The 18,510-nt window shown below is 60.9% G+C and overlaps 2 protein-coding genes across 2 annotated transcripts; one reads left to right on the top strand and one right to left on the bottom strand.

Annotated features, from left to right (window-relative positions):
- Window positions 1–1,576: 1,576 nt before the first annotated feature.
- On the top strand, window positions 1,577–13,433 carry MAMDC4 (MAM domain containing 4). Its single transcript, XM_080562090.1, has 29 exons — window positions 1,577–1,751; window positions 2,398–2,511; window positions 2,606–2,779; window positions 2,942–3,067; window positions 3,230–3,453; window positions 3,578–3,662; window positions 3,920–4,051; window positions 4,302–4,445; window positions 5,007–5,101; window positions 5,392–5,550; window positions 6,250–6,334; window positions 6,851–7,000; window positions 7,130–7,243; window positions 7,479–7,610; window positions 7,784–7,914; window positions 7,994–8,099; window positions 8,458–8,574; window positions 8,841–8,975; window positions 9,134–9,264; window positions 9,377–9,593; window positions 9,863–10,000; window positions 10,162–10,283; window positions 10,424–10,514; window positions 10,662–10,808; window positions 11,246–11,380; window positions 11,645–11,772; window positions 11,858–11,972; window positions 12,335–12,510; window positions 13,122–13,433. The coding sequence occupies exons 1-29, from the start codon at window positions 1,712–1,714 to the stop codon at window positions 13,167–13,169; spliced, it is 3,711 nt and encodes a 1,236-aa protein (XP_080418216.1). The 5' UTR covers window positions 1,577–1,711; the 3' UTR covers window positions 13,170–13,433.
- Window positions 13,434–14,635: 1,202 nt separating this feature from the next.
- Window positions 14,636–18,169, bottom strand: EDF1 (endothelial differentiation related factor 1). The gene is made up of 5 exons (XM_080562157.1): window positions 18,010–18,169; window positions 17,661–17,712; window positions 16,430–16,590; window positions 15,768–15,861; window positions 14,636–15,208 (listed from the first exon to the last, which is right to left on the bottom strand). Exons 1-5 carry the CDS (start codon window positions 18,085–18,087, stop codon window positions 15,147–15,149), a joined length of 447 nt encoding a protein of 148 aa, XP_080418283.1. The 5' UTR covers window positions 18,088–18,169; the 3' UTR covers window positions 14,636–15,146.
- Between the last annotated feature and the right edge of the window lie 341 nt (window positions 18,170–18,510).

Genomic DNA, 18,510 nt, shown 5'->3' on the forward strand with positions numbered 1-18,510 from the left:
CTTCTCATGTGCAATTGGAAAAAGTGTGCAATGATGGATGGGGGAGAGCTTCGTGGGCTCTCCCCCATCGTGGGCTGGGCTGGGGGTGCTCCCAGCTTTGTTGCAGAGCCCACTGCCTGGCTGGTGGCTCAGGGCTGGAGCTGTCTGCTGGGGAGGATGGTGTCCAAACCTGCCATCTTACAAGTTGGGGGGTGGGGAGGGGGGTAGGAAGGGAGAACACCAGGAGCCAAGCCCAGGTTCCCAGGGCATGCACTAGGTTGCACTGGGCCCGCTCAAGACAGAAGATCATCCCAAGACAATCAGGGAACTGGACTACCTCTCCTATGGGGAGAGTCTGGTACAGCTCAGCCTGGAGAAAAGGAGGCTCAGAGGGATCTCATCAATGTCTATAGATACCTGGAGGGAGGATGCCATGAAGACAGAGGCAGGCTCTCATCAGTGGTGCCCAGTGCCAGGACAAGAGGCAAAGGGCACAAACTGGAGCACAGGAGGCTCCCTCTGAGTACCAGGCAGCCCTTCTGTGCCATGTGGATGGTGGGGCGCTTGCACAGGCTGCCCAGAGAGGTTGTGGAGTCTCCAAAGCTGCATGGACGTGGTGCTGGGCACCCTGCTCTGGGTGGCCCTGCTGGAGCGAGGGTTGGACCAGAGGGACCCAGAGGTGCCTCCAGCCTCAGCTATTCTTTGTGATTCTGCGTGAAGAGCTCTGCTCCCTGCAGGGCCTGGGTGATACCACCCAGCGGTCACGTGCACAGGGTCCAATTCCCTGCACGTGAATGGCTGTTAGACGTCAAAACCTGGGAGGGGGGCATGAGCGTCTTGCATCAGTAGGATGGAGGAGCACAGCTTCCCTTCGAGCCCCTGAATTGCTGAGGTTGGAGGCACCTCCAGAGATAGCCTAGAGCAACCCCTGCTCAGGCAGGGTCAGCTGCAGGGGGCTGCTGTATCCAGAGGGGTTTTGAGCATTCCTGCAGATGGAGACTGTGTAACCTGCCCGGGCAGCCTGTTCTCGTTTTGATGACCCTCACCATAAACAGGTTTTTTCTTAAGCTCGGGTGGCATTTCATGTATTGCAGTTTGCTCTCATAGTCCTGTCCCTTCCTTGGGCACCCTGCTCTGGGAAGAAGAGCCTGGCTGCCTTGTCTCCGTTCCCACCCACGCTGAGCCTTCTCCAGGCCGAGCAGCTACACCTCTTGCAGCCTCTCTTCCTGCGAAGGATGCTGCAGTGCCTTCGTCATCTCCGTGGCCCCAGCTGGAGCACGTGCACATCTCTCCCCAGTGCTGAGCGGAGGGGAGGGCTCGGCCCTGCGGGAGACACTCTGCCTAGGGCAGCCCCACAGCCTGATGCCTCCTTTGCCCAGGGCCCGTGGGCAGCTCCCGCTCAGCTCGGTGCCCTCCGGGGCTCAGCAGGGATCCTGCCCACAGCCTGAGGGAGCGGCACGCAGGGTGCCCTGACTGAGGTGGCTGCTCCGTGGGAGGGCACAGGGTTTCTCGCCTCCGTGTGTCCTCACTCACACTCAGAAAGAGTCAAGCCCCTTGTTTTACTACACCTGATGCAATTGCGCTGTGCGGCGGCACAGATAACGGCGGGGCTGAAGTCCAGAGTGCAGCAGGTCCTGAGGAACAGATTCCAGCCTGGGGCTCACAGCGTGGCCTCCCCCGGCCCCTGCCTTGCCTGCCTCCCTTCTGCCCTCGTCACATCCCAGAGGCTGAGATGTCTGGGCTCGCGCTCCTTGCAACCCTGCTGCTGCTGGGTGAGTTGCTTTCCCACATGGGGGCCATGCCTTGGGTCACACTTTGGGACGAGAAGGGGCCACAGCACTGCTGGTCCCGTCCATCCCTGCCCCATGGGAGTTGGGCTCACTGCCCCCCCCCCCCCCCAAACACTGCTGCAGCTTTCCCAGCTGAAAAGGGGGACCCAGGGGACCCCTCTGTCAGGGTCATGGGGGTCAAACAGGGAATCCCTGGGGCAAGCACATGCTGGAGCTGCTAGGGACAAGTCAGCGGCAGGCTGGGTTTATGATAGCTTTCCTCAGCATGATGAGGAAGTGCTCGCATTTCAGTGGCAGCGCGGCAGGGCCAGTGCCATGGCCCTGACAGGTGGTGGTGGTGGTGGTGGGAGATGCAAACCACCGGGAGGGTGGGTGTGAGTGGGCAGGGATGCGGCAGGATCCCAGACTTTGGGGGATTTTGGTTTTCTCCAGGCCCTGGTGAAACCCCTGCCCTAGCTGCCAGCCCACCCAGGCAGTGGAGGGTCCCGCCCATGGAACAATGCTGCCAGGAGCCCAGTGCTCCCAACCAGCAGGGTCCCAAACTGAGGATCCTGCACAGATGTCCCCTGCTGTGGCCCCGTGCCTGGCTCCTCCATGAGGCTTTTCAGCCCCTTCCTCTCTCTCGCAGCTGGGACCATCCCCTCCAGCAGGGCCGCTGTTGTCAACAGCTGCAGCAGCACGGCCGAGCACCTCTGCAACTTCGTGTGCTATTGCAGTGACTGCTCCGATGAGAACCAGTGCGGTGGGTGCCTGGCGAACAGGCGATGGAGCTGGGGGCACGGCAGCTCCCTGGGGTGGAGCCATCCCTGCCCTGACCTCTGCCCCCCTGTCCCCAGGGTACCTGGGGGTCTCAGCTGCGCTGGGCACCCCCTTCACCTGTGATTTCGAGGAAGGTGACTGTGGCTGGCAGGACGTGAGCACCACAGCTTACAGATGGGTGCGGGGCCAGGCCAGCCTGGACAAATGGGGCACGGGGCTCCACTCTGACCACACCGTGGGCACAGACAGGGGTAAGTGGGAGCTGCTCTGCGGGCACCCACAGCACCGCGCCTCCGGGCTGAGGGTGCCCTGAGGTTGCCAGGGCTCCTGTCCTGGCAGGTGCAAGGGCATTGCCCACAGGAGTGATGCTGGCTGCAGCTCTGGAGCCTCTCGCTCTGCTCTGGCCTCCCCAGGGTGGTTCATGGTGACAGTGTCCCCACCGGCAAAGGCCACAGCTACCGCCTGGCTCAGGTCACCCGTGATGCGGGATGTGGCTGCCACGTGCGAGATCCGGGCCTCGTACCACCTCTCTGGAAGCGGTGAGTGCAGCTGGGTGCCCACAGCTGGTACCAGGGCAGGGAAGCGGCCATGGGGGCAGTGATGGACAGAGCCACTGGCACCTCGAGATGGGTCCCTGCCATCCCACTCGCCTCTTCCATGCCCCGCAAGCAGAGCTGGCAGGACCCTGCTTCGGTCCCCAGAGCTGTCAGGATCTGAGCCACCCCGCGGCCACCCCGGGGTGCCCACTGCCAAGGGCCGCATCTTGGGACTCCCTGCAGGGCTCAACCAGACAGCGTGGCCGACGCTGCGCCTGGCCATGGCACTCAGGGACAAGGTGGTGGAGCTGTGGCAGAGCCCCCAGCATGGAGCCGAGGGCTGGCACCAGCTGGTGGCGTACACGGGCCGGATCACGGGGCAGTTCCAGGTGAAGAGTTAGGGCTGGAGGGTGCTGGGGTCTGCCTGGCCTCCATGGGCTGCACCGGGAGCAGAGGCTGCACCGGTGGCTTGGGCAGATGAGCAGTTCACCCAGCCCTCGCCTCTTGTTGCAGCTCACCTTCGCCCTGACGCAGCCACCCGCGCGTGGGGCAGTGCTGGCACTCGATGACATCGTCTTCAGGAACTGTGGCTTGCAGAGTGAGTCTTGTGGCTGCTGGGATGCTGCAGGATGGCACCCCAGGGTGGCAGTTCGGCCTTTGTGCTCTGTGCGAGCTCTCCCACTGCCCAGGGTGTCTCAGGGGTCACCTGCCCCAGACAGGGCACACAGTGGGCAGAGGGAAGCCATGCCTTGGATGGAGAGAGCAACCCAGGGAAAGACAGAGTGGGGAGCACAGCACAGTGGGGTTTTGAACTCCCTGTGGGGGCCAGCGAGGTGCTGACACCATGTCCCACAGCCCCAGCACCTGGGCAGCAGGCCTGCGGGGTGGAGGAGAGATGCAGCCAGGGCTCCTGCCTGGCACCGAACCGCTTCTGCGATGGCACCGACGACTGCGGGGACGGCTCGGACGAGACTGCGCAGCATTGCCGTGAGCATCTCCAGCCCCAGGGTGTGGGAGGGGCATGGATGGGCAGAGGGTCTGACCCTGTGGGGCCATGGGATGGCACAGGGCTGGCATGGGTTGTTCCAGCACCGCCTTGGAGCTTTACAGCTGCAGGGGCAAATTCACCCAGCAGGCTTTGTCATGGGGAAACATCAACACAGCCCATCATGGGGCCTCCCCGCCTGGGCAGCGCTGGGCCCCCGTCCCTGTGTCACTGCTCTCGCTCCCCCCACAGAGAACTTCAGGAAGTGCTGCTTTGAGACTGATTTCTGCGACTGGCTGGAGGCTGGGCAGCCGACGTGGGAGAGGAACACAAGCATGAACTTGAGTGCCACATACGGCATCCCCACCCGGGACCACAGCACGAACAGCGCAGCGGGTACGTGCTGGGTAGTGGGATCTCCTGTGAGCCCCACCACAGCCCTTGGGATGGCACACTGGGGAATCCAGCCACCTGCCAGCCTTGGCATCACTGGCCCCAGCATGGAAGTGCCCTCTGGCCCCTGCGATAACAGCATGCCTAGGCTCAGCTTGAGGCTGCACTGGGAAAACAGCCTCTGTAAACAGTGAACACCTGATGGCTCCCCTGGGAGAGGTTTTGCAAGCATGGCTGGAAACCTTGCAGCAAGTCAGCACTGATAAGCAGCCACCCTTGCTGCTCCTGGCAGCACCGGCTGTCTTCTCCTGGGCCCTCTGGTTTTCTTCTGCTTTGTGCCTTGGCAGGAAAACAGCTCCTTGGTGAACACCAGGGGAACCAAATTGAAAGCTGTGATGGCAGGGCCGGGGCGGCGCGGGGCACAAGCTGGGAATGGTTGTGCAGGGCACTGTACGTGCTGCCTGTTGGTCCCAGCCTCCCCAGCCCCCGCTGCCACACCTGCTCCTTCTGCGTTTGTACCTGCATGCCTGGAACCACTTGGCTCCATCTCAGTGTCTCCCACAGGCTATTTCCTCCATATCAGCAGTGCCTCAGCTGCAGGGTCCAGCAGCACGGCCAGCCTGAGCATTTCCATCATCCCCTCCAACAGCTCCTGCTACGTGAGTCACCGTGGGTGCATGAGTGCGGGGCAGGGGACAGCAGCCCCATGGGCATGGCAGCGGTGAGGGGTGGATTCCCCGTTTGCAGGGAGCACCACATGGGGCCAGGTCTGCCTTGGCCCTTCGCCTGGGGAGAACAGCAGGTTTGGGGGTGGTTGGTGGCATCCCCAGCACCCGCTGGGAGCACTGAGCTTCTCCAGCCCCACCTCTGTGAGCATCCCATGGGGCGTGGGGGCTCTGTGCTCCTTCTCAGCTCCCCGGGCTTGCTCACCACCACTCCCCGGCTCCAGCTCGTGCTGTACTGCCACCTCCATGGCTCGGCCACCAGCAGCCTCAGCATCTCCTACATGACCAACACCACTGAGCAACTGGTGAGAGAGAGGACAGGGGACACGGGCAGCTGCTGGGTCCGGGAGAGAGTGGACTTCAATGTGACAGAGAGCTTCAAGGTGGGCTGGGGCTGTACTGGGTGAGTTGGGTGCCCAGAGCCTCACTGTGCCCAGGGACCTTGCTGTGACACTGCCTTAGCCCTGAAAACCCGACCCCAGGGCAGCCTCCACCAGCCTTGCTACAGGGCAAGGGGCCGCCCCCAAGCAGGTTGGCTGATCTGTGGGCCCTCGGTATGCACCCATGGGACCAGGGGTAGTATATGGACTGGGAACCAGAGGCCAGAGCTGGGCCTCCTGGTGGTGGCAAATACCACCCTCATGTCCCCTGTGTCCCCCACTTCCAAATGCCCCCCAAACCCAGGGGCCATCCTGATTCTTCACATACCCCATGTCACCCAACATCTTCCCCCAGCCCATCTGCTGTCCCCCATGGCCACCCATACGACCCAACCCTCTCCCAGTTGCCTGTGGAGGGCACTCTGATGGCACCCCTGGGCAGCCGCAGGCCATGGGGCATGTACAAGGGCAGCACCATTGCCCACGCCCCGCCATCCCACCCCATGCACCCCTTCCAGACACAGCAACACCCTTGCTCCCGTGGATCCCCTCCCTGGGGGTGCGAGTGCTAGCTGATCAGAGGGGCTGGGTGTCCCCCAGCCCACGGCTCCCCAGCGTCCCTCCATTCCCAGCAGTGTCACACAGCCCCTCTGTGCTGTGCAAGACCCTGTGCTGACCTGCCGGCATGGTGCTTCCCTGCAGGTGCTGATCAAGGGGGTGGCCAGAAGTGGAGGGACCGTGGCCATCGATGACCTGTTCCTGTCTCCAGGCTGTAGTCTACATCCGGGTGAGCTTGGATGCGGGCTGTGGCTCCCAGGTGCCTTCTGGCCATGTCACCATCACTAGAGGACTTGCCTCAGGGTCTGCCTGTCTTCTACTTATCACGGTGGCCATCCTGGGCACAACGTAGCAAGCACTTGCCCTGGGTACCACAGCCTGGAGTGCCTGGTGTCATGGTCCTGCACCTGTGACACCCCTGCCCCAAATCCTCCTTACCCAGCCATATCACACACACAGATACCACTGACAACTACCAGGTCCCCTTTGTTTGGAGGCAGCACCAGTGCAGGGCTGGGGGACATGGAGAACTAGGGAGGTGCTTGGGGCCAGCGGTGACCGTCTGTGGGGACAGACCAGTAGGGTTGTGCCTGCACAGGGCTCTGCTGCCACGGCCGGGCTGTGCTGGCAGGGGACACCTGGTGGGGCTACAGCTGGAAGCGGCAATGCTGGGACAATGCCTGGACCCAGGTCTGGCCTCACACCCTGCCAGTGCTGCACTCCAGCCTGGGGCTTTCACCATCAGATCCGTCTCCGACGGCGCTGCCAGGCCAGGACCGTGCCGGCACCTGCACAGCCAGGGAGTTCACCTGCGATGATGAGAGCTGCATCAGCAGCGAGCTGGCCTGTGACTTTGCCAAGACGTGCACTGATGGCTCTGATGAGAAACTCTGTGGTGAGTCTGTGGGCGGGAGCTGGGCACCCAGCTCCCCATGCCCAGAGTCACTGCGGGGCTGGGGCAAGGGGACCCGGGGCAGCCCGGGAAGCTCCATGGTACCACAGCGCCGATTGCTTGGTTTTGCAGGAGCCACCACCTTCGAGGAAGGGGACGGGGGTTGGCATGATGTCAGCGTGGGTCGGCTGCGCTGGGCCGTACAGAGGGCCACCGAGCCCAGAGCCATTGCCCTCGTGGGAGCAGGTGAGGCCATTTCCACTGCTTGAAATGGTGCTCGTTGGTCCCCAGCACCATGGGGGCTCCCAGGGTGCAGAGCCCCCTGCCCCTGCCCCTGCCCCTGCTCCTGTTCAGACAGATGGAAGCCGCTGTGGGAGGGGGTTGGGGTGGTGTCCAGGCAGGGTGCCAGAAGCAGGGTGCTTTGGCAGGGGGTGCTCTCCTGTGGCTCTGCCCCAACCCCTCAGGCTGTTTCCTTGTCCAGGGTCTTTCCTGGCCCTCCAGGAAGGAGAAGGACAAATGGTGGCTCCCGCAAAGGCACGCACGCCTCTGCTGGGCCCCTCTGGCCCGGCCTGCAGCATGGAGATGAGCTACCACATCCAGAGCGGCCCCCAAGGTAGCCCCTGCCTTGCCTGGGGTCAACTGCCAGACACTGCTGTCCTTCCCAGCCCTGCTGTCCCCCATCGCGCTGCCTGGAGCTGGGGGCATCCCCATTCCCTGCAGCTGCAGGCTGGGTGGGTGGTGGCCACGTGGGTCACCTGTGCCCCCAGCACCATTTCTCATGCCCAGGCTTCCTCGCTGTCAGCGTCGTGGACCACACCACAGGCATGACCCACCTGGCCTGGCACGTGCGGGGGAACGGCAGCATGGCCTGGGGACGTGCCCGCGTCCTGCTGGGAGAGAGGGCCCGGCCCTTCCAGGTACAACCAGCCTGGCCAGTGGCAGGCCGGGCAGTGCTGGTGCCACCAGCAGCCCGGGGCTCACCGCAACCACCCCCAGGTCGAGCTGCTGGGGCTGGTGGACCTGCAGGACCCAGCAGACGCCGCCATCGACAACGTGACGTTCGTGCAGTGTGACCCCGATGTGCTGCCCCCAGGGGCCACGGGTATGTCAGAGCATGCGGGTGCCTTCCTCTGGGCGTGGTGGGCAGGAGGGGACCCTGCCCAGAGCCACCAAGCCGCTGGGAGGTGGGTGCTGCTGCCTGGGGGCTGCCAGGTTGATCCTCACCTGTCCCCACCCCAGGGACAGGGCCGCAGCCGCGCGAGCCCTTGGCCCAGAGCACACATCCTGCCCCCTGGCATTTGCCACCCCCAGGAGCATGGGGCGAAGCTGGGGAGTGGGGCGGGGAGGGGGGGGCGGGGAGCAGCTGTGCTGGGCAGGGGAAAGGGACATTTGGGGAACCTGTTTGCTTTCGGGGTTCTTTATCCACACCACCCTCCCTATGGTCACCTCTCTCTGGCCAGAGCTGTCCTGCAACTTCGAGACAGGCCTGTGCGGCTGGTACCAGGATCAGGCCAGCGACTTCCAGTGGGTCCACAGCACGGGGCAGGGGCAGGGCTCTGACCACACCACTGGCTCGGGTAAGGGGCCAGCTCCTCTCCTGGGGGCCCGGCCAGCTGGGGGGACCCTGCAGCCCCCTGTCCCCAGGGTGGGACGTGCCCTGTGCACCCTGAGCAGCACTGGGAGCCCCCCTGCATGTGGGACGGGCTCAGCCACGGCAGCCCGGGGCACCCAGACCCAGGGCTGGGGGCATGATGAGGCCCTGGCAGTGAGGGCAGGACAGGTGGGCACAGCATAGAGCGCCCATGCCTGTGCCCCATCCACCCTGGCTGTTCCTGATGCTCAGGCTATTTTCTGGCCGCGAACCCCTCGGCACCATGGAGCCGTGGTCAGCGTGCGCAGCTCATCACCTATGGCCAGGAGCCTGCCACCACCCCACGCTGTCTCACCTTCTGGTACCGCCTGGCCGGCCCGCAGATCGGTACGTGGCCCTTCGCATCCTCACCAGGATGCTCCAGCCTGGGTATTGCTGAGGAGTGCAGGGTCCCGGTGGGGTGCAGGACAGGGCACCTGGGGCTGTGCAGTGCTGCAGCGAGCCTGGGCACTGGGGCCGACTCCTCAATGCTCCCCTCTGCCCAGGCACCCTGAACCTCAAGCTGCAGCTGGAGGGAGCAGAGGAGACGGTGCTGTGGACCCAGCGGGGGACCCAGGGCAGCCTCTGGCACCGGGGGCTGGCCACACTCCCTGCCACGGGACGGCAGCGCTACCGGGTGAGTGAGGCCCGCGGGTGCCTGGCGGCGCGGGGCTGTGCTGTGCTGGGGTCCCTGTGCTGTGGGGTGCAGCCGGGCCCCTCTGAAGCTGCTGTCTTGCCCCTGGCGGCAGCTGGCCTTTGAGGCCCTGCGGGACGGCTTTGTGGGTGATGTGGCGCTGGATGACCTGTTGGTGACGGAGGGCACCTGCGGGGCCGAGCTCTCCTGCTCCTTTGAGGCAGACGCCTGTGGGCTGACGGGCAGCAAACAGCCGACATGGCTGCGGCAGAGCAACAGCACCGGCACCATCGCTGGCCCCCCAGCCGACCACACCACCGGCACTGCTGCAGGTAACGGGGCCACGGCTTCATGGGGTCTGGGGAGCTGCCCTGCTCACCTCTGCTGCCTGCATGGCCACAGGCCTTAGCCCCCCCTGCCATCCCCTGCACCCTGAGAGTGCTGCTGCTTCAGCATAACAGAAGCACTGGGTACAGCACTCCCCAAGCCCAGGGCTCCTCAAACCCATTTTCCCAACCCCAGGGCTCCCCAGTGACCCTCAACAGGGCCGGGCAAAGCTGGGGGGGGAGGTGTCACAGCATGGGGGCTTCTCTCCCTGCAGGGCATTACATGGTGGTGAGCACCAGCAAGGGCTCCCTGCCCATGGGGCACAAGGCCACCCTCACCTCTGCACCATACCAGCCCTCTGCACCCGCCCAGTGCCTGGCCTTCTGGTACCAGCTGAGCACCGGAGACCCAGGTGAGCCCCATGTCCCCCTTGCCATGTACCGCAGGTCAGCACAGGATGCTTGGGTCCTGTGGGGCTGCTCCCGGTGGGCAGGCACCAAGGGGCCAAGTGCTTGCTATGCACCACACCGCGGCACAGCATGCATCCAGCATTGCGGCCGGGTCCCTGGACAGGTTCTCTCAGCATCCTTGTGGAGGAGAGTGGGGCGCTGAGGAAGCTGTTCAGCATGAGCACAATGGAAGGGGACACCTGGCACCGCAGCCACGCCACTGTCCAGGCAGATGGGGACTGGAAGGTGAGGCAGGGCCCAGGGAACCTCCCAGCAGGGTTGAAGCTGCAGGAGGAAGCAGGCGCTGGGGTGACGATGGGTACGCTGCTCCAGCTCACTGCCTGCACCATGGCAGCTGCCAACCTTCGTGTCCCCACTCCCCACAGGCAATATTTGAAGTGGTAGGAGCCGGGGGTGACCATGGGTACATCGCGCTGGATGACCTCCATGTGTCTGATGGAGCCTGCCCTGAGCCAGGTGGGAGCCCGTGCCATGGCAGCAGCAGGGCCAGGCTGGGGTCTGAGGCACCCCATGGGGACATGTGGCTGTGGGGATAGGGACAGCCCATCCCATCCACCACCACCCATCTAGTGGTGCATGCTTCTCAGCCCGCATTTCCTACAGTATCCTGTGACTTCGAGCTGGACATGTGTGGCTGGAGCAGCCCCACGGATGAGCGCCTGCACGGCTTCGCCTGGGGCTGGAAAAGTGGGGTCCCCCTGGCCAAATACCCCGGCCCCGAGCAGGATCACACTCTGGGCACAAAAGATGGTAGGAGACACCCCTCACCCCTGCCACCCCACCCTAGGGTGCCCTGGCATGGCTGGGAGGGTCAGGAGGAGCTGGGGATGGAGGAGGTCACCCATGAATGTCCCCTCCACTTCATCCCAGCCCTAAAAGCTTTGCCCTTGTCAGCTCTGTCCTTGCCCCAGGCTTGGACTGGTATGAGACCAGGCAGAACAGACCCCATGAGGGGCAGATGCCCACCCAGGTGACAGCACAGCTCCACTGTGGGCCCCAGCCCTGTACATGGAGGGGGGATGGCTGGCTCCATGGCATCCGCATGGCTTGGTCCCAAAGGCAGCAAGAAGCAGGACTGGGGGGGGGGGGGTCGGGTCTCAGGGCATGTCTCAGGAGCATGGGGAGCAGGAGGCGCTGGAAGGGCCGCAGGACAGGGGACACCCTGCGCTCTGTCCCTGCCCCTCCAGGTCACTACGTGCACTTTGACACCCGCGTGCTGGGTGCTGGGGGCACCACTGCCCAGCTGGAGAGCCAGCACCTGCCCGCCACTGCCGATTCCTGCCTGCGCTTCTGGTACCACATGGACATCCCGGAGCACCTCTGTAAGTGCTGCCCCAGCAGGCTGAGCAGCAGGTGCTGTCCCTGCGGAGGGTGGCTTCAGCCCACGGCGGGGGGGGGGGGGGGGGCGTTGGGGGCTCAGTCAGGGGGCTGCAAACCCCCTCCCTACCCTGGGTGTGTGTGTCTTGCTGGGTGCTGCCCTCGCAGCAGAGGGTGGCACAGATAGAAGGGCCTGGCTGCTCTTGTGAGCTTTGAGCCGTCGTTGATATGGGGGTGCACCCCCCCCCACCCCCCCCCGCACGTTGCAGCTGACGGGGAGCTGCGGGTGAGGCTGCGGAGTGCATCAGGGCTGCGCACAGCCTGGAGCGTGGCAGGACACCCAAGCCGAGGCTGGCGGAGCAGCACAGTGCCCGTGCAGAGCCCCAGTGAGTTCCAGGTGAGCGGGGCCGCACCGGGTGCCGTCCCAGGTTGCTGGGTGCTCTCCCTGCGCATCACCCCCACCGACCTGTCTTCTCTTGCAGATTATCTTTGAGATCACCACGCGGATGTGGCCAATGGAGGGGACCGTAGCGCTAGATGACATTGAGTACAGTACCACTGGAGGCTGTGATTCCAGCCCGGAGACACAGGGGAAAGGTGTGGGGCAGCCCCAAACAACAGTATCTTGTGTTCTTTGGGATTGTGGCCTCCGCAAGCCCCCAGAGCACGTGGGGCACAAGCAGCTCGCACACGGCTGCTTCCAGCCTCAGAGAAGGGGATTTGACCCTCCCCATGGCAGCTGGGCAGGGTGCTGCTATGAAGCAGTTTTGTGCGGCAGGGAGGGCTCCCTCTGGCCACACGTCCTGCCAGCTGCAGAGGCTGGATGCAGGCTGCCTTTGGCACAGTGTAATGGGGGAAGGTGAATCCTGCGCCACCCAGGGTGCTGGCGTTTTGGCTGCAGCTCGAGCCGGCTCTTCCCAGCGGTGGTTGAGACTGGCAGCATCTCCTTTCCCTTGCAGAGGAGTCTTCCCGTGGCTTTGTGGCAGAAGTGGTGCTCAGCCTTCTGCTGGTCATCCTCATCCTGGCACTGGCAGTGGCCGGCGGCTGGTACTGGCTGAAGAGGAGAGGGCAGGGGAGCAGGATGGCAGCAGAGAGCAGCACTCCCCAGGGCTTCGACAACATCACTTTTCGAGATGTAAGGAGCAGCCCTGGCCCTCAGGATGAGGGTGCAGGACTATCCCATTTGCCCAGCTGCCCCCAACAGCAAAAACAGCCTTTCTTAAAAAGCTCAGCAAATTCTAGCAGGCACCTAGTGAGCCTGCAATCTGCTAACACATCAGAGAGGTGCAAAGGGCTCTGCTTCTTATCTGGTCACTGGCAAATGAGTGACCCTAGAGCTGTAGGACTGACCTAGATATTTTGCTGCTGTGATCAGGCATCTGCTACAGAAACAGCTGAGGCTGCAATCCTCCTCCCCAGGGCCCTGCTGGGGAGCAGGTCATGCAAACATTGCTCAACCTCTTCTAGCCAGGAACTTCAAACCCAGAGGGGCAGCTTAAACTACGTTCAGTTTCTTTCAATGAGTTTGCTGCCATGCTGTCCCCAGCAGAGCCACTGACCTCTTGCAGCCATGCCAGGGCTGATCTCAAAGGACAAGGAGCCCACCCAGACTCGCTGGGCAGTTTTGTCTGCTGGGGTTCACGTGTGCTGGCATATGGGTTATCCCCTCCACAACCTGGAGGTCCTTGGATTTCCTATTAGACAGCCTACACTTAATGGAACCAGCTCACACAGCCTTCTTTACAGGACAAGGTCATTATATCGCCAGTGCAAAAAGAGGGGGATGAAGATTGAATTAATAAGCCAACAACACTCTTTGCTTCCTCGTGCCTGCGAGGCACACGTGGGGCAGAGCATCCTTCCAGCAAAACCCCCCGCTCCGTCCAGCTCGCAGCCTCGCCCAGCCCCAGGCGCCCTCGCTGTCCAACATCCTGCACTGCAGAGCTGTAGCGGGCACCAGCCCCAGGGGCACAGCTCGGATGCTTCCTCCACTACCTCCAATGCTGCGCTCGGGAAAAGCACTGTCTTTTGTAACATGAGCTTTCTGTACCACACCGAGACAGCGTGACGTGCCTGTGCATTGACAGACCCAGGGAGCAGGGGTTTCTCGGGGCAGGACCGGCTGTCCTTGTGTGAGCAGGGTCTTGGCAGCTGCCCATTTCTCAGGTGGAAGGGGGCAGAGGGCACCATCCTGCACCCCTCCAGGGGTGGGTGCTAGCATCCGGCAAAAGCAGTTTCCCACTCCCAGGATTAAGCAGAAGAGCACAGACCCGTCAGCTCCCAGGGCACAGAAGCGCCTCGCCAGCACAGCAGGGCTGTGGGGGCTTTGGGTGGAGGCGGTCGGGCAGGGAGCAGGGTGGGCAGCACCACACAGCACACCTGCCAGCAGCCAACAGCTCCGACCCAGCTGTACAGGCACTCACCCACCACGGGATGGCCCATACTTGTTTTGAGGGCTCCTTGTAATTTGCATTTAAATGACAATGGAAAATGCAAGAGAAAAATCCTCCCCAGGCACAGACTGGGCTCAGGGCCAGGTCAAGCACTGCTGCAACCAGACCATGGGAGACCATTGCCCAGGACCACTCTTCCCCCCCTCCCCAAGCTTACAGAACAATTTAATACTATCGCCCCAAGCAAGCCCTTACCAAGTCTGCCAAATAAACGCAACAACAAACCAGTTCAGCCTCTGTGGAGGTAAATAGCTCATTAGCAAGCCCGGTCTCTTTAAACTGCCACAGCTTGGCTGAAGGGAACATAGCATGCCACTTACGCGATTTGTGGCAGAAGCCTGCTTTTCCTCTTGTCCTGCTACAGACAATTAATTCTCCCTTCAGCTCTGTCCCACTTAGGGACAGTCACGCCACACAATCACGTTGAGCAGAATCCTTAAAGCTCCACCACAGCTCCCGTCCTGGCAGTGCTCAACAAGAAGGCTAAAAAGAGGATATAAGGAGGGCTCTGGCTTCATATAAATACCCCACTGTCTCTGCAGTCGTCTTGCTTTGTACAATGCCACAGACTCTACTCACCTTCTCCGCACAAGACAAAAACACGGTATTGATTTAATCTCTGGGACGTAAGCCAAAGCTGCAGTCCTAATCAACAAGGAAAGAAGCAGAGCAGCTAGGAAGGCTGCGACCACCACCTGTTACCCTAGATGCTCCAGGCAGTCCCACTGCACTTCCAGAAGAAGTGCACCAGTCACAGCCAACAACAAAAACTTACTGCCAGCTGGTAAGCATGAAGCAACTACCCCATGCAACTGAAGGGTATCAAACTTTATTATAGATCTCTTTAAAACAGGTTGGAAGGAACAAAGAAAAAACGTCATTGCAATGCAGTGACTGAGTCATCATTTCAAATGCAGACACTGATCAACCCTCAACTCTCCCAAATTATTTATATATAATATATCCCACCCTTCCCCAAAATTGTTCCAATTAAATTATCACATTTCAGACCACCCCAAGTGTCTTAACATTAGCTGCTTCTAAACACCAAGACACACACGTTTTGTGGCAAATTAGATGCAGTATTTTTTTGGGTTTAGTTCCTCAAACTCTGGAAAGGAGGAAGGAAAAACAAAATCAGGACAAACGCTTCTTTAAGGTTGCCTTTTTACAGCAGGTACAGATTCTGCAGATTTCCCCCCCAAAGCAAGTCTGAAACCCTCTTGTTCAGCTTGGCAATACGAAGAGAGATTCTGGTGGTTAAGGAGAACCAGCCAGACGAGATCAGTCTGAACAAACTGATTTCGAGGCTTTGTTGTCACTTCCCTTTGGGGCCAGTTTCGAGTGGTTTTCCAATATCCTTCCCACGCAGTTTAAGGCCTGGAATAAGACAAAGGAAACAACCATCAGCTGCTGTGCACTTGATCATTCACCTGTAAAGAAGAGAGTGTCCAGAAAAGAAGGCAGGGGAACCAGATTTAGGAAGAATCCTACTTTAGTTTGTAGCAGCATCAGAAAGTTACAGAAAAGGCTCTGATTTTGCTTGTGCATTGGCTGTGTTCCTAGCAAATGGCGTTTGAACAGGAGTAGGAGACCCACATTGACTCCAGGGGTGGCAAGATACTTTCCTGAGTTAACATCAGACCTTCTAGGGACATAGTGTATCACTGATTCTGGGGGGACTGTATACAAGAGAGGTCCCTGGGGCACAGACCCACACACAAAGACGGAAAACAAAGGCAAGTAAGAGCTTTGAGTTCATAGTTCCAGATCTTAAGAGCACACAGTTTAATGACACAGCAACCATAATGGCCCACAGTCAGCACTTGTTCCTGACTGTAGGTGTAAACAACTTAAACAAAAACATCTCTTACTGAAATGTTGAGACGTTGAGAAAACTGAAAACACTGTCATTATTTTTGAAGTCTACTTGACTTACCAATGGCTCTTTCAATCTTGCCCATAACCTGATTATTGGGGATTGCTCTTCCTGATTCGTAGTCAGCAATAACTTGTGGTTTTTCATTGATTTTCTAAAAAGACATTACGTGTCTCAAACATTGGCTCCATACACAGTAAACGTTCAAAACCAGCCCCCCAGTACTCACACAGAAAAGATGCATCCTCTAATTCTGCCAGGATCAGAAGACAAAGTGCCCACTTCCAGGCTTACTGCATCATCCCTCTATCACCTCCCTTCACTATTTGAGTGCCACAGTGATGGCGACACTCATCCTGGACAGACTTCTCTTAGCCTCCCAGGAGGAAAACCACTAAATACTGCTGCTCATTAGTAAAGCAACGGACTTCTGAACACAGTACAGAAGAACTCACATCCACACTGAGCTGATGGGAGGAGGGGCAGGGTGAAGCCTCCGACCAGCTCACCGGCTGTAACAGCTGCACAAATAACCCCCTAAGCCTACCTAACTCATTCTCTTGGAGGTCAGACAACAGAGATGCTGTATTCAAACTTCCTGCTCGTGATACCCATGGAGATACGGGAAAAGAAGTGTCCATCTTCACCTGCCTCAAGGTGCTTATCTATATTCATTCCCAGAGAGCTAGAGGGGAGGCCGGATAGCGCTGGGCAATACTTACTGTGGCCAAGTCCTTCTGCGTCATGCCCTTGCTCTGCCGACCCTGCTGGATTACTTTGCCCACCTCCAGGGGAACTCTGTCATGGTGCAGCTCTTCTGTTTCTCGGTCGAGCTTGGCTGTGTTCTTTGTAATAAAGTGTTGTTTGTTTTGGCCTGCTGCCCCTATCATTCAAAGCAAGAACAAAAAAAACCAAACACACACACACACAAGAACAAACAAAACAAGGCTCAGAGCTGCACCAAAAAAATATCAAAGCAGTTTTTCTGAACACCCAGCTGCCCAGAATCCCAGGGAGTTTTCACGAATTTCACGTGCCAACATCAGCAGGGACCTCAACCAGATCTTGCCTGCCTGCTGCAGCTCAGGGAACATGTTATCTTAATCCTATTAAATGCTGATGTCTAAACAGTCATTCAGAGCCCTCCCCTTTCTTTACTTCATATCTGAGTTTCATTCCAGCTATGCAAATTTTTCCTCTTGCTTGGGGTTTTAATAGTCAAATTTCACTCCATACACGCAAGTTTTTGCTACAGCCCGGAGGATTTAATACTGGAACTTGTACCTTGCTTGCTCAGTCACAAGGCAGCATGAATAACTAGCTTTTAGTCAATTTTCCGACGCCATTTAGAATTAAACTGTAACCCCATTTAGCTTTGCAGAAAGCCTGGGGTTCAGGAATATGCTGTTGCTTTACCTCACGTTAATCAGAACGTTTTAGTCATAGCTCGAGCCCCTTCTCTAACATCAGCCTCTGAAATTCAGTGTTTTGAAAAAGCTGACTGAACCCTGTTCAAGGGTCATCTGTTCATTCCTTTACAGCCACCACAGTCTTTCCCGTGCGGTGTCCGATTTGTATCGGACAGCAGACAGGATTTTTTAACTGCTACGCTACGGGAAAAAGAGCGGTTACTGACATTTTTAAGCGTATGCTATCGGCAAGAGAACTAGCTGCAAACGGGGAGCTTAACCGGGGGCGTGTGAGCGCGAAGGCTCTTTCACGGGCTTCGCAGCCCTCGAACCAGCGACTGCCGTGCGTGCACGCTGACGGAGAGGGGCGATGCGTTCAGCGTCTCGGCCCGGGGACAGGCACCGCCGCGCACGGGCGGCTCGGCGCCCTCACGGAAGGCTCCGGCAGCAGCCGGCCCGTGACGCCAGGCTCCGGGGAGGGGGCGGCCGGGCCGGGCCGGGCGGGCCCCGTGGGGGGCTCAGGGCGGCCGCGGGCCGTACTCACACTTCTTGGAGGTCTCCACGTCCTCGCCCCGCCGCTGCGCTGCCAGGATGGCCTGCGGGAGCAAAGCGGCCGCGCTCAGAGCTGGGGGGGGGGGGGGGGGCCGGGCACAGCCGTCCCCACGCGAGGCCCCGGGGCCGGGCGGCCCCGCCCCGCTCCTTGCATCAGCCGGGCCGCGGCGGGGCCGGGCGGGGGGGGCGGGGGGGGGGGCGTCCGGGCCGGGGCCCCTCAGGGCCCCCCCTGAGGCCGCGGGGGCGCCCCCGCAGCTCCCCCCCACCCGTCCCGTCCCGCCCGGTGCCGGCTCCGTGCCCCGCGGGGAGGCAGCCCCGGGCCGCGCCGCCGCCCCGCCGACCTGCTTGGACTTGGCCTGGGCCGCGCTGGGGCCCTTCTTGCGCAGCACCGTCACCGTGTCCCAGTCACTCTCCGCCATGGCTCCGCCGCCGCCGCCGCCCCGGCCGCGCCGCCCCCCGCAACGAGTGGGCGGGGCAGGAGCCCTCCGCCAGCCCGCCCCCTCCCCACCGAGGCGCCGCGCCCGCCGATAGGGCCGCGCTCACGTCCTTCAGGGAAAGCGGCCAGTCCGGGGAGGGGGGCGGGGCGAGCGCGGGGGGCGGGGCTGGGGGGGCCGCAATGGGCTCCGGTAAAAATAGCGATTCCCTGGCAGGTGTGACGTCATCGCTGCTCATAGGCACAGAACCCCAACGACCAACCCGCTCGCGGATCTCATTGGCTAGCGCGCCCCGGGCTGGAGGCGGGCACGCGTTCACCTTTGCGCTCTGAGAGGCTACCGCAAGTGCCAACAAACTCGACGCCAAGGGGGGATTGGCCGAAGCCGCAGCGCTGTCAGAATTACCAG

Source organism: Anser brachyrhynchus, assembly GCF_964034855.1.
Source record: "Anser brachyrhynchus genome assembly, chromosome: 19".
Classification (NCBI taxonomy): Eukaryota; Metazoa; Chordata; class Aves; order Anseriformes; family Anatidae; genus Anser; species Anser brachyrhynchus.